At 35.8% G+C, this 14,228-nt stretch overlaps 2 protein-coding genes across 7 annotated transcripts in view; one reads left to right on the top strand and one right to left on the bottom strand.

The window, feature by feature from the left end:
- The window catches only part of LOC145660551 (uncharacterized), a 73,852-nt gene extending 64,913 nt beyond the window's left edge, over positions 1–8,939 (bottom strand). Inside the window, exon 1 of one of the 2 annotated variants that reach the window (XM_081725766.1) lies at positions 8,720–8,939. In XM_081725766.1, coding sequence (XP_081581892.1) covers positions 8,720–8,753 — 34 coding nt within the window. In that variant the 5' untranslated portion in view covers positions 8,754–8,939. The remainder of the gene's footprint in view (positions 1–8,719) is intronic. The other variant, XM_081725765.1, reaches the window with a different exon arrangement.
- A 499-nt stretch (positions 8,940–9,438) lies between these two features.
- The window catches only part of Actn (alpha actinin), a 183,431-nt gene continuing 178,641 nt past the window's right edge, over positions 9,439–14,228 (top strand). For all 5 annotated transcript variants that reach the window (XM_081725761.1, XM_081725759.1, XM_081725762.1 and 2 more), the window contains exon 1: positions 9,439–9,699. In XM_081725761.1, coding sequence (XP_081581887.1) covers positions 9,586–9,699 — 114 coding nt within the window. In that variant the 5' untranslated portion in view covers positions 9,439–9,585. The remainder of the gene's footprint in view (positions 9,700–14,228) is intronic.

The raw sequence follows: 14,228 nt of genomic DNA, 5'->3' as shown, positions 1-14,228 counted from the left end.
AAGACCAGATGGTTTATTTTTCATTACAGGTCCAGTACATCTGAACGCTGCAACCCATCGGAGTATACTGTTTCGATCAAGGACTGCACCTCGACGTTCAACATTAAACTTTAGACGGAAAAGATGTTGAACCGTTGCGACAGAATCATTGTTTCTAAAGAACTGCACGACCGCGAACACACGATACTCGACACTCCAACGCTCCATAGCGACTTAAACTGCATGGTCTGATCTGTCTGCCAACGGTGCTCAAAATCAATACCCCTGCTTGTCGCAGAGTACTAGCAATTTTAAAACAATACATTTCCTCTGCTCCACCCTGTATTTTTAATTATAAAATTTTAGTCCCTAATTCATTATCAATCTCTTTCCACCTTTCGTCTTTCTCCACGAAGCTTATTAACCCACTATCTATACATCCCACGGTAATTACTAGTGTGAACTCTGTATCTCAATTATCTTAGTTATGTTGAATTGATTATTTACGAAAAATGTTTATGTAAATATTTGAATGAAGTTTTCGTGCGAAGAATATGTGCTTTAACAGTGCAACAATATTCTACCGTCAATAGCAGCATGCTTTGTGGAAAGTTTTACGATTTCAAGAACAGAGCCATTAAAGTGAAGACGTAAGTTCTACAAACCATAGTGAAATTTAAGATTTTTTCTTCATTTTCATAATTTTGGTGGTTCAAGAAAGTACTTCGTGTGGGTTATCAAATAAATATAAACACAACAGCGTAAGGAAAGTTACTGGATACTTATTCAATTTTAATTTAGAATATGCATCCTATGACGTGCATTAGGAAGAATCTCATATAATATTATCTATTGTCATATACGAAATTTGACAGTCTCGAATTATTATTATTTTACAAAATCTTTCTCTTATTTGGACAGCTTGGTCAAATGATTTCACTATGCAACACTTTTTAAAAAAAAATATTTGTCCTTCAGTTACTATTGTTAGTTCCTTAATTGTATTCATTGAACACTTTAAGAAAATGTGCATAATTCTCATGAAACTTCATTTTATGTAAATTTAAAATTGATTTGTTTGCAAAAACAAATAACGATATGAAATGTATTATATGTGTACCTATGCATACCTTAAAAATGTGTCCTTTTCCTACATTTTCGTTGATGCGTATCATCATTTTCACGAATTAGCCCCCAGATGTAGTCCCCATCATGTTCTCATTATGCTGTTCTTGATAACTGCTTTCGAAAATCATAATGTCTTGGTTAAAGCGCTCACTGTGCTCCTCTGAATATGCATCCGTATTTTCCTTTAAAGTGTCCAGATGAGAGGCAAGAACATGTAACTTAAGTGACATCCTACAACCTATTTTGCCATAGTTTGTCACCATGTTATTTATAAGCTCCACATAATTTTTAGTTTTGTAATTTCCTAAGAAACAATGAATGACTGCCACACAGCTGCTCCAGGCTTCTTTTTCAATTTCCATTAGCAGCGTAGAGAACTCAGTGGACTGGATCATCTTCATCACTTGCAGTCCTATAAACAAACACTCCAGCCTCCATCTTAGCACGAGATAGCTGCGGAAACATGTAAAAACTTCAATACGTCTGAATACTTATCCAAAGCTTTCACAAATTGCTTGATAATGCCAAGTTTAATATGTAGGGGTGGTAACAATACCATTTTAGGGTCCACAAGTAGCTTTTATTTACGTTACCTGTTCTCGATGTCCCTACTGTCTCATAAACGAAGACAACACGGGAATTTGGTGAAACCGCTCTGCAAACCCAAGAGTAAGGGAATAATTTCGAAGTCCCCTATTACTTGCCACCCATATTTTGTATACTCTGAATTGTCCAATAAGGCCTTCAAGCTGTTAAAGTCAATCTTCATAGAGACGGAATGAGTCACAGGAATAGACAGGTGCCTATTCACATTGTGCAGAAGCACAGCTTTGAAACTTCTAGACGAGCTGTCTATAAACAAACGCCACTGTTTCATAATGCAGGGTATCTGTGAAACATTAAACAAACCACTTATAACTTGGCAGAAACACAATCCACCTTTCATGGAAAAGAGTCTGGAAAACTGTTCGTGCCGTTTCCTTTGAGCTGTTGCATTTACTGATTTATCAACTATGTTCCATTGTTTTAGAAATCATCTTTACTCAGACTTAGATCTCGAATAAGACCATTCAAATCTGTTTGGTTAGGTTAGTACGGTTGTCTATTAAACATATCTTCATAGTTCATATCTGCAATGTCTATTAAGAAAGGCACGCTGTGACACAATTTCAGTATAACACGATATCCTAGGGTTATAAATATACATACACAAATTTTCAAATCCTTACATATAGGCTTGAAACACTCTGCCCTGTGTGACACATGTTGCTTCTATCACGAATCTATCACGATAGCAGGTTCTTCAATCAAATTTAACTGCAACGTAACGTAGCAAACGTTTTAACATGCACATATAAATTCATTAGTATAGGACAGATTTTCGATCTGCTACTTACATAAGCGAAGATTCATGGAAAAATACACCTTTTCTAGTTACTTTCAAGGTAACGATATAGGAAATCATTATTATATGACAAGGACAAAATTAGTGTTGCGTAGTGTTTTGATTTGATTTTAGTTTAGCGTCCTTTTCAGTAGCGAGGCTATATGAGACGTGTATCTATAGCTTAACGTGGAATCCGGAGTTCCCGCCGGGAATTGAACTCGGATCTCCCACGTTAAAGGCGCGTACACTAACCACTTAATCACAATGGAGGTCCAATGGTGTAGTTCAAAAACTGAAAATTTTGAGGAGAAAACTCTAAACTTCAAAGTCTCACGTAAATCGCATGAAGATAATGTTACTCACTATCAGTATTAGGAAATAAACTTTGCAACCATAGAATAAATATAAATTTTTCATTAAATATGATAGGGATGTGCCGATACATCGGTATCGATATCAGCAAATGGACACAATATTTACCAGTATATTTTCCGAACTAATTTCAATTAGTTTAATTAATATTCATCATTTTAGACTTAAAGTAAACCTATATTACTATCAATTGTACAATCGATTTCTTTATGCATGTGTACGCCTTTGATTTGCACTATTCGTACTCAACTTATATTTTTAGTCCCACCATGCCAAAATAGTGGTGAAGAAAAGCCAAAGGTCCTCAGTCAGAATAGCAGACACGTCATTTGGATCCCCAACGAAGCCGAGGTTTCGATTCAGAAGAAAATGCTATGGAAGAAACTCACAAGACGCTCACTTTTTAATTATTTTCTCCTACTTACATATTAGAAAAGACTAATTTTATAATCAATAAAAATTCGTAACGGTAGTACCCGTCTGCATTATATGTATGTAATAGCGACTGACTAGTAAATACAATGTAACTATCAAAGTACATTATCAATATATATATATATATATATATATATATATATCAATCACTGACTCTTAGAATTACGGTAAGTTTATACTATATAAGTATATGCTGCTTTTTAGTTTATTTCATGTAAGCTGGATTAAGTTTCGAGGAAATACATATATATAATTTTTTGTGGAATCAAATATGAAATTCTGTTTTTTTCTCTTTGTATGTCAAATTTTGGCCTTATATCTAATATACGCTATTATAATGTTGATCATTTCATTATTCAGAATATTCCTAATAATATATAAGAAACGTGCCAAAATGTATCGGTATCAGCAATATCGGCGTCTTCAGTATCGGTGAAAAGATAGTATCAGTACATCCCTAAAATATTGAACTTCAAAGTTCTCTCCTCAAAAATTTTCATTTTGTAGTTGAACTACTTGACATCCAAGTGGTCTATTTGTAGGGAAATTCTGTGAAGAAATCCAATGAATAAAAAGCATTTTATTTTGTTACACTTGAAATGATTAAGGACGTACAATCAAACCCTTTATTTTAATTAAATACTAAAATAAAAATTATTCTTCAGGATTACAAGAATTAATTAGGTGTGGGAGCTTGTATCTTTCATTAAAGAACAGAGAATAAGTTTCCGCCTTATATCACTAGCAAAAATATAAATATAATTTAAGAAAATCAACAGATAACGTAACTGCCTTTCGTTTTCCACATTGTTAAAAAAATTATTTTCAGTTTTCTTTGAACAGCAAGTCGTAGATCTGTTTTTTCTTCCTCAGACTTCTCAATTATTTTCTTGCACAGATCCATTGACTTTATCTTTGTTCTGGACACTGACTATGGACAAGATTATTTCACATATAGGTCTATTTGTGCGAAGGACCTTTCGACTGTGCATATTGTAAAAATATCCTGCTACGGTAGCAAGTGGAGCAAGTAGTATACGAAATTTTTGGACTTTTTTCCATAACCTTTTATTATCAAAAATCCTGTTACATACAAATATAGCACGAATTACTATAACTGTGGTCGGAAGACGAAAACAATGTTCTATAACGATTTTGTTAGTAAGCAGATGGACCGAAGGCCCAAGCAACTCAGGGAAGGATACTCCAGAGCTCCATAATTATTTTTGAGGAATTAATCTTTTGAAGAATCACTTATTTTTCATAAAATTCTCCCCGAATGTACGTATCAAGTTTGTATTTTTCGGATCATTTAGCTTCGCATAGTATAGGAATATTTGGACTTGGTTTTGTGCAAATGTAACGAACGAACTTAATAACGTCTTTAATAATTCCAATTGCATTTTTTTTTTTTTTTTTTTTTATCTAAGGAACATCACTAACAACATTAGGACCTGTCTATCTCATCTATGCCGTCGGAAAGTATGCGAACTATATACTTCGGCCCCATCCCCGCCACCCTCTGACGGAGGAAATTCTCCCTTTGCTTATGGAAAAGAAGTGAATGACCTCAGCTGTATTGCCAATTTGTCAGTCAATCGTTTGGTCTTGACGAGTGAAGATTGTAGGCTACTTAGAATGGCTAACAAGATAGAGGACAGCAAAGTCCATGAAATAATTCATTTTGGCAACGCTTCCGCATCTAACAATTGAAAGATCTCGGCCGCAACAACTTCTCTCTCCTCTTTTGAGGGAGGTACGGGAAAGCGCACACCGATTGCAGCGCCAGAAGGGGCACAGATCAATTAAAAAGGTTCTAACCACAAATTTTAGTTTATGTAAGAGCAATGAAAGGATTGTTTTAGGAAACTCTATTCTTAACTGGTGTTGTACTCCGTTGCGTTGGCCAGTCACAGATAAATAGATTATATCTTGTTCCTACTAGTTTAGTCATGTCTAACCCAATTTTCCAGGTGAATGACATTTGATATTGAAATTGCATAATCCTGTTGCAGTTTTATAAATCCAAGCTAGTCTTCTTTGATTTTACGCATTTCGTTTCGGTTTTCAACGTATCGCACACCTAAAGGAAACTGTTGCTTTCCTGCAATGTCAACAGTTTCATCTACCAGTAGTTAGAATGCATTACATTCATTAGCTTTCTTAAACACGAAAAATGATCAAAAAAGCTTACAAAACATGTAATTTTTAAGTTATTCACTATAACTTAACGAAAATTCACTTCATTTGTATATTAATAACATGTACGTCTTGTTGCAGGTTCGACGATATCGGATTCTGATCATGTACACACGAGAAGCGGACAGAAAAAGGGTGACTCATCTGGAAAATCGTCAAGAGTAGAAGTGAGGTCAGTGATACGGTTTCTGTGAGTCTACTGGCATGCATATGCAGACTGTGGTGGATATGGGGAGGGCTCAGCATACAATGAAGTGGTGTCATGTCTTCAAAGAAAGACAGACCAGTATTGTTAATGACAACCCTGGACACAGCAATCGATCCAATACCCCCCCCCCCCCACTGCCGTCAACTGTGATCGTGTGGGCAGAAGAAGTATATTATGCTCAATATGAGCTGACCTCGGACTGCCACATGGTGTTGTGCAGAACATTGTGGTTAGGTTAATGTCTTTAAGTATAGAAAAGTGTGCGTGAAATTAGTGTCATGGGTACTATCCGAGAACCGTTAAGATAACCAGACTCGAGACGTCGCAAAATATTATGTAGCGTTACGCAGCCGAAGGTCAACAACTTTCTTCATCATGTAATCACTGGTGAGGAAACAATACTGTATCTGTTCACTTTATCAAAGACGTGGATATCAATGGAATGAAAGCATGTACCTTCTCCACGGAAGAAGGAATTCAAAGTAGTTGTTTCACCCAGAAAATTTTTGTGCACAATATTTTGAGATGTCAGGTGTGCCAAAGGGTCTCAACAAGGTTGCCGTGTAAGCGGTTTTCATTATATGGAAATTTCTTTTTCACATGAGACATGGGCGTGCAGTTTACGGTGGAATCCAAACTACCGTAATTTTAATTATGTATCACAATACAAAGGAGACTAGTAACATTATATTCTATCAGGCATTCTGAACAAGGTTTGTTAAAATTGAAATGATGGAAATCTGTAAGCTCTTACAAGACACGCTCCAGCTGTGCATTTATAAGCAGAACAGCTTTAAAAGGGTAGAGTAGAGTAGAGGAGGGTCAGGTTAGCTTACCATTAGCGACATTTGCACATGTTTTGTTAAAATTAATTGTGTGTAATTTCTTGGGTCTGCGTAAGGATACCAACTGGAGCGGGCATTGTAAAAATCCACTCGAAGTAACACTTCCTTTAGATAGTTCTGAAACAATACTTCCTCGTAATATAAAACAATTGAAGGAAAAGCGTGTCCCCTTAAGATCCCATTTGCTTGGAGAGTGCATATATATAAAGGATTAACTACTGCCGATACGAAATAAAAAGTTAGTGGTGAAACGAAATCAGATAAAACGTTAAAAAAAAAAAGTAGTTAACGTCATCACTATAGGGAAAAACGACGTTAAACGAAAATCGAAGTTAAATTACGGTGTATAAAAATTCGTGTGTTGATGCGATATGAGGTAAACAGGAACTAGATTGTAATACGTCAGTGTTTCAAACCCACTGTCTTAGTAACTACTTTAGGACGTCTACGTTCAATACTGGTGCAAAAAACAAAAGCGTACAGTGGAAAGAAATGAAATCCAAGTTGCACCTTCATTGAATTTACTTCACGAATTCGGCATGATGTGCCTGAAGTTGCATATTATTTTTATTTCGAAAAGTCATCGTTTCATTATTCTTGGGGAAAAAAAGAAGAAGCAAAAAAAAAAAAAATTCTCCCCATATGCAAGGCAGGCCATATGAAGTATTTATGCACTATTCTCGTTTATATGCATACTGATCGTCGTTTACACGCCTACTTTTTATGGACGCTCCTATCCTGACTCGGTCAGACAGCTCGTGACTTTTAGTAGCCATCTAGCACAAACTGATTTGTGGTATTACATTGGTTCGTGTTTTATGCATTGTAGTTTTTATGCACTATCCAAACGTATTTATATTCAGTCTTCTAAATTGACTGCACCTATTAATGCAACTTCTTTAAGAAACACTTTTCAAGACAGTAAGACTGGATATTTAGCAGAATATCAATTCAAACACGAAAAACAAACAAACAAAGAAAACGAATTATTAGCAACAGTTTCGAAGCTATATTTTCCATCGTAGGAGACGGGGTAACTGTTTAGTAAGAGGGGGGGGGGACTGGCAAAAGAAAAGGATGATTTGCAGAAGTGAGTTGATAATGGGGCTCAAGTACTTAAGAAAACATCGTACATAAATTTTTGAAGGCAGTTGAGGACCTGTGCAAATCGTACAGGTAAGTGAAGAGATTTCTGTGAGAAAAGAAAGTGAACTGCTCGTAACGAGATCACAAAACAACGTGCCCTGCGGGGCTCTAACCCGCCTTCATTCGCTAACGCTCGCTCGGCAATACTGTCTGAATTAAATATTGGTAACCTAATTTAACGTATGAAACCAAAAAACGACCGAATCGGAATATCGCAAAAAAGTAGGTGAAAAAGCTCCCCCCATAGCTAAATAATAGCCGGAGACAGTAAGAATTCACTGTTTTCGTTACTTGTCAATAATGCGTATTTTAAGAATGTAAAGGAAATAATTTTGCGCTATACAATATAGTTCAATATGTAATTAGAAGAGCAAAGAAATACATTAAATTTGTGGTGCAGTTTTACTATACGGAGCCATAGATTGTAAAATGCACGGGGAAATGTGGGGAATTCTTTAATTTGCCCATCTTATGTCGAGAACAGAACCCAACGAACCCCTGCGGGACTTCTAACCCGTTCCTACTCCTACTGCTACCCCTACTCCTCCTACTACTTATACTATGGATCCGTATAGTAAAACTGCACGAAATTTGTGATTAATAGTTAAGAGTGAAGGATGGAAAAGAACCAGGAGTGTGTACCTAAGTTATATTAATAATACCAGGTAGAAAACAGTCTCATGTAGATGTCAACTGGGAATGCATCAGCAAAAGGTTAGCTCGTATAAAACTTTCAGTAACGCGTTAGATATACGATTTTCACTAAGAATTATCATAAATTTCTCATTGGAATAAGAGAAATATCACAATAAGAAGTCCTTAGTTCGCAATCAAATAATCCCAAAATCATTTTAACTTATTTGTGACACTCCCATGATCACCTCTACATTATTAAAAGAAAAGACAAACTACGCTACTTAAAGTAACTCCAGTCACTGCGTTCGTAACTAAAAACCGAGTTTTATAGGTAGCAGCCGAAAGAGAATGAATGTTTCATTGTAAAATACGAAAATATCTTACTTGTAGCTGTCCCACTCGGCTCATCCGACGCCATTTCTTCTCATATGTTATGTTTTCACAGTTCTAAATATAACAGTCTGTATTTAAGATGAAATTTAAGATAAAGATGTTAAAATATTTTTCTCAAAAAGTAATATCTAAGCACATTTCACTTTAAATTAATTCATGGAAATTACTCAACAGGTTATTTATATAAAGACAACAATACTATGATAGTTACAATTCAAAGATATTTTGTAATCATCAAAATGAAATAATGAATGAAAATGCTAATAATTAATATACTATGATTCGATTGTCATTTTTCTTTCAGTGCTGCCAGTAAAGAAATATTTTTGCTCGAACTCTGAAAACTACTTCAATATTCAATAAGGGTTACGTGAAGCTAACAAACTTTACAGTTGGTTCTAGTAACAACAGAATAATTTTGTATATTTCATCTAATGTATGTTTCAAAAATATTCATTGTTGTCAAAATAAACTTTTAAGAATTAGTAAAACTTTAATTTTGTGTTTCACACTTTCTATGTGTGCTAGATATTAATAGCTTAAAATTCACATAAATAGTTAATATTATTGTGTTTGTTGAACATCTTTTAGTATGTTTGGGAGTTTTATAATATAAAATGGGAATACATTACTGTGTGATTTTCGATTAGTAATATTTTAAAACGATTTAGTGAGAGAGAGACAGAGGTCTCTGGCATCACTGCTCAAGAAAGTTTGTTTCGAGCAAGTAACAGAGCTGGAAGTGGGTTTGTACGGTGTGCGTGTGAGTGAGGAGGTGTCACGCCCTTGCCTCGATTTTCTGAAGTGGTAGGAACCTTTTCGAATAGTAGCATCAGTCTACTATTAATTAAGAAACGATGACCGAGACGTATAATAGTGTTGACCCCTACGGAGATGGGTATATGGAGCCAGAGGAGGAGTGGGAGAGGGAAGGATTGCTCGACCCGGCTTGGGAAAAACAGCAGAAGAAGGTATGTCATTTTCATAAACAAAGATCTACATGTTATAATTGTTAATTAGGATAATGGTGGCAATAGTATGTTCTTGTATTTGTTTCGTTTGAGTTCGTACGATGTAGCGTAAGCTTTCGATGGTTCAGTCGCCCATTGTCTGTTAGTGAGTCATGTTTTCTTTTTGATTTGTGCGATCAATCAGGGAAGCGATCAACGTACTGAACGTCTGTCGGAGACAGCACAATTACATTTGTGATTAGTTTTGAACAAGCGGCGTGGAAGTTTATTTTGAACGATATTACTGAGAAATCCCTTTAAAATTGACACTATATATGAGTTGTGTTCAGATTATTTTTAAAAAAGGGGATTCCCAGTTCTCTGTAGCATTCATATTACCGACAGCTCGAGCAAAATCTTGTCTAATTTCTTTTTGAAGGAATGCTGTCGCCCTGTTCAGTGAGTTCTATGAAATTCTACCGTGAAATTCTTTCTCGTCCCCGACAGTAAAGCGTTTAGCTTTGATACTTGTGTTGCATTAAGTATTGGGTGGTTACTTAGTGGCGGCATGTGCAGTAGTAAAAAGCATAGCTCTCACGATTATTTTTGAAACTATTATCAGTTCGACGACAGGCATAGGATTGCCACCTTCTCTAGAAAAATAATGAAACTTCATTCAGATAGTTCCAGCTGTCCTTTTACGTAATATAAATCTTTTCTAGTGAAGATCAACTCGTATTTTATCAGATGCACTTGCAAGGAATGTTTGCATCAATGTCCAGAACGTTAATTTCGAATAGTTATCAATAAACTGTAGAGGTTAGATCAGGCCCTTAGCTAGGAGATAGCCAGCTCGATGCTTATTACCCGTGTAACCCCCTTTAATAACACTAACTTTTTTATTTATTTCTTTAGATAAATGTCTAATTATAAAATAAGCAGTCAAGGATGTAAGGGAAAGGGATTCACAACTCCTTATAGAATCTGTAAGTAATAAATAAATGAATAGTTTTGTCTTGTTCCTTGTTATATTTCATTGTCGTGTCTGAGAAATCGGAATGGCTGGGGATCTGCTTTAATCAGAGAGGTGCTTTGAGATGAGAACAATCCCGCCATATTCACGTCCGGATGTCTGTCTGTTCTGACAAAATCTAGACTTAGTAACCCTAGACAGCCAGACATTATTATCATTATTATTGGTTAATAGCCCGCTCCTAGTTGCTAGCACATGAGCACCTGCGCCTTTGGTGCACGGGTTTCCGGGTTAGATTCCCGGTAGGAGTAATTCACTTTCATCAGTCGTCCGTCTCCTTTACCTTAACGGGCAGTAGAGTACGCAGGAATTCATTTCGGGACGGGTGCAAACTCAGTATGAGGGTATTTTATATTATAGTTCCTAAAATTGCCAATAAAATTAGATTAGATTTACGTAAAAGTCGAGATTTCGTGGAGAAGGGGGGGGGGTCCGGACCGCCAAGACCCACCTCCTGCATACGTCCTTGCTAACGGGCATAACCATTGGACGTTAAATTAAAAAAAATAATTTCATATTAAAAAATATTAATACTCGTAGAATGTATGACAAACATTGATAAGGGTTTTCTTACTCTTCCAGTCGCTTTTTCGAATTTCGTTAAATTAGTAAAGGACAGTATACGTTACCAGAAGCTATGAACTCGTTCGTATGTTCTTATATTCCAGAGGTTGGGTACAGTTGTGACATAATTGTTGCCCACTTTAAAATTATGCTTATTATCGACGTTCTTGAAATCAAATTTTGGTTCAGTTAGGGACACACTGTAACTATAAACTGAGCTACTTTAGAAATTGATCACATCGTTTGATGTTAACTTAATTCAAAAGAAAAGAAAAGTGATGGGGAGCGTGGTGAGGCACCTGTAATTCTTCTGGTCAAAGTGATTTTTGAGAGTATAGGCCTAGTTATATTTTGCGACCGGGGGTGGGATACATTCATATTGTTTGCAACTTGAGATATTATGTTAAGTTGGTTTCATAATTCACACAGCAAGCTATGTTTGTTATAACAGGTAAGCTTCCCAGATGTGTACATTTTGTGTTCGATTTGCAGAAGGTGATAGTTGTAATTAGTTTCTTCCGAGTTTTTTAAAATTTATTTGCTAAACGGTTATCGCCAGAGGGCGCGGTGGCTCAGTGGTAGAGCGTTCACCCCCGATGTTTGGGGTGCCTGGCGCCGTGTGGGCTTTTTGGTGAACAAACATCGTGCTTGTGGGTTTTCTCGGGGTTCTCCTGTTTCGTTCCACTTTTTTCATTCCGCCATTTTCATTCATTTGTCATCACAACCGTCTCCTTTAGCTTAACCGGCATAATCGTGGGACGTGAAACTTAAAAGACTCCGTTTTCATAGTTATCGCCTGGCGATTTCTTCTTCTGAAAGGGGCTAATTATCGTTTTTAAGAGAGCTAATTAGAGTTACATCACAGAATTCTTCAAGTAATTGGTCCTTTTTGATTGAGGTGCCATATTCAATTCCGGGCATCTTTTCTCCTGCTTAATTTTATATCTTTTTTTTTATTTTTGACTATTGTGCAATCAGTGAGTAATTTTTGTGTCTGCACGTCTGCTAAACTTTAAGAGCCGGTTCTCTTAGCAAATTTACATTTTTATGCTTGCATTATCATCAGAGCGATCGGAGGCGTGATGGTAGGACGAAGGGTTGGGGTGTCGAAGGCCCAAGTTGGGTGCTAAATCTGTAAGTTTACAGCGATATTGAGGAGGACCGCATTACAGTATTTTTAATGTAAATATAGTCCCGTAAGTTTCTGTATCTGTCAGGAAGCAGATATTAACATCTCTTTGTGTTCATATGTTACGTTTCTTCTTATTCAAAGGAAATTATTTCAGTTGCTTCGCTTGTACAGCGGTGGACACTTCTAAGTGGTACACCTTAGCCGTAAATCTCCATATGGCTGTACCATTTAGAAGTGTCCCCCGCTGTACCATCGTTTAGGATTCACGGTGACGTTTATTATTACCAGTATTATTATCGAAGGGAGCTTTTTTCTTACATATTCAGTAAATCTCCGTGTCCTGATAATTGACAGAAATATTTTTAGGTGCACTCATGTCCAAAATTATTGTCGCATGTCTATAAATATGTTGTAGGAATATAATTTGATAACGAATTTGCCCGGTATTTCTTATAATGTTAGTTTGTGTGTAATCGGCAAAGACATGTATGTGGCAAATGTCATGTCAAAAGAGCAGTAAATAAGAACAATGAAACGAAAATAACTTTCTTGTCCATTTATCAACATTTTGTTTTATTCATTCTAATTTTCGTATTTGTAATTCTTTTCCTATGAAATTTACCACAAATATGCATTTCCCGATTATACACATAGTATCAGTATATAAAAAATACCTTGCAAAATCATCATCAGATTATATTCTTACAAGAAGACAGTTATAGATATGCGACAATCATTTTGGACATGAGTGTACAAAGTGTTGAATTATTGTGCTCAGAAAAAGTCGCTTGAATACACAAATTTTTGCTTATAGCCAGCCACTTGTTAACGATAATATTCGTTTAGTTTCTATTAATTAGATTTGCTTACGTGATGCTAAGTTTAACTGATGTTTGTGTGCTGATTTCTTTGTCAGCATACATTATTTTCTATTATTATTATTATTATTATTATTATTATTATTATTTATATTTTTCTTTGCGTCTTGATTAAATTTCAGTTTTGTGGCTGTAGTAATTTTAATTTGCGCTTCTATGGTATCAGTTGCATTTATAGATACTGACACTTAGAAAATAGTTGTTAAAATAGTTTGTATTCTAAGTGTTCAGAAGATGGTCTTTTCAGTAAGTCCTGTTTGTTTAAATTTCTTGAGACCGGTGGTGTTTCGGATGAACGAAAATTCGGTTAAACCGGAATGAGTCTTTTTTGATATAGGCCTACGGTACTGTATATTTAAATAAGAATCTCAACTATCTGGTGTCTCTTGACTATTACAGCATATGTGCTACAAATAGATGTAGATGAGGCAGTGTGTGAGTGCAGCCAAATGCATCGTAACAGTGAGCTTAACTCTGTGATAAATAACTGTTTCACTAAAACAAATATTGCACTTGTTGTTGGTGTTTAAAACAAAATTTGTGCTTTTCGAAAGTTTTTATGTATTGATTTTGTTATAGCGATTCGGTTAACTGGAAGTTCGGTAATTGGGCGTTTTGTATTTTTAATCTGCACTTTTTCTTGTGTTTATTCCCAGTGTATTTTCCAACATGAATGGGATTCAGTGAAGTATTCAGTTTTTTGTAATTTAATGTATGACACAGGTAGCTTATATTCATACAGTATAGTGTTCTTTACAACATTCAAACACAGGTATGCAGGGGCGTCATTTCAGACTTTGCTTGAGGGGCAGGAGCACCACCAACGTAAGACTTTCACGTTTTGTGCTAGTATATCAGTAGACAATTGATTAAAATATATGCATTCCTCAACATCTTGGGGGGGGGGGGGGAATTGCCCCTCCGTATCCTTCCTAAATAACAC

The sequence above is a fragment of the Thermobia domestica genome, chromosome 9, assembly GCF_964235325.1.
Source record: "Thermobia domestica chromosome 9, izTheDome1.hap1.1, whole genome shotgun sequence".
Classification (NCBI taxonomy): domain Eukaryota; kingdom Metazoa; phylum Arthropoda; class Insecta; order Zygentoma; family Lepismatidae; genus Thermobia; species Thermobia domestica.
This window is presented reverse-complemented; position numbering and strand designations above follow the sequence as displayed.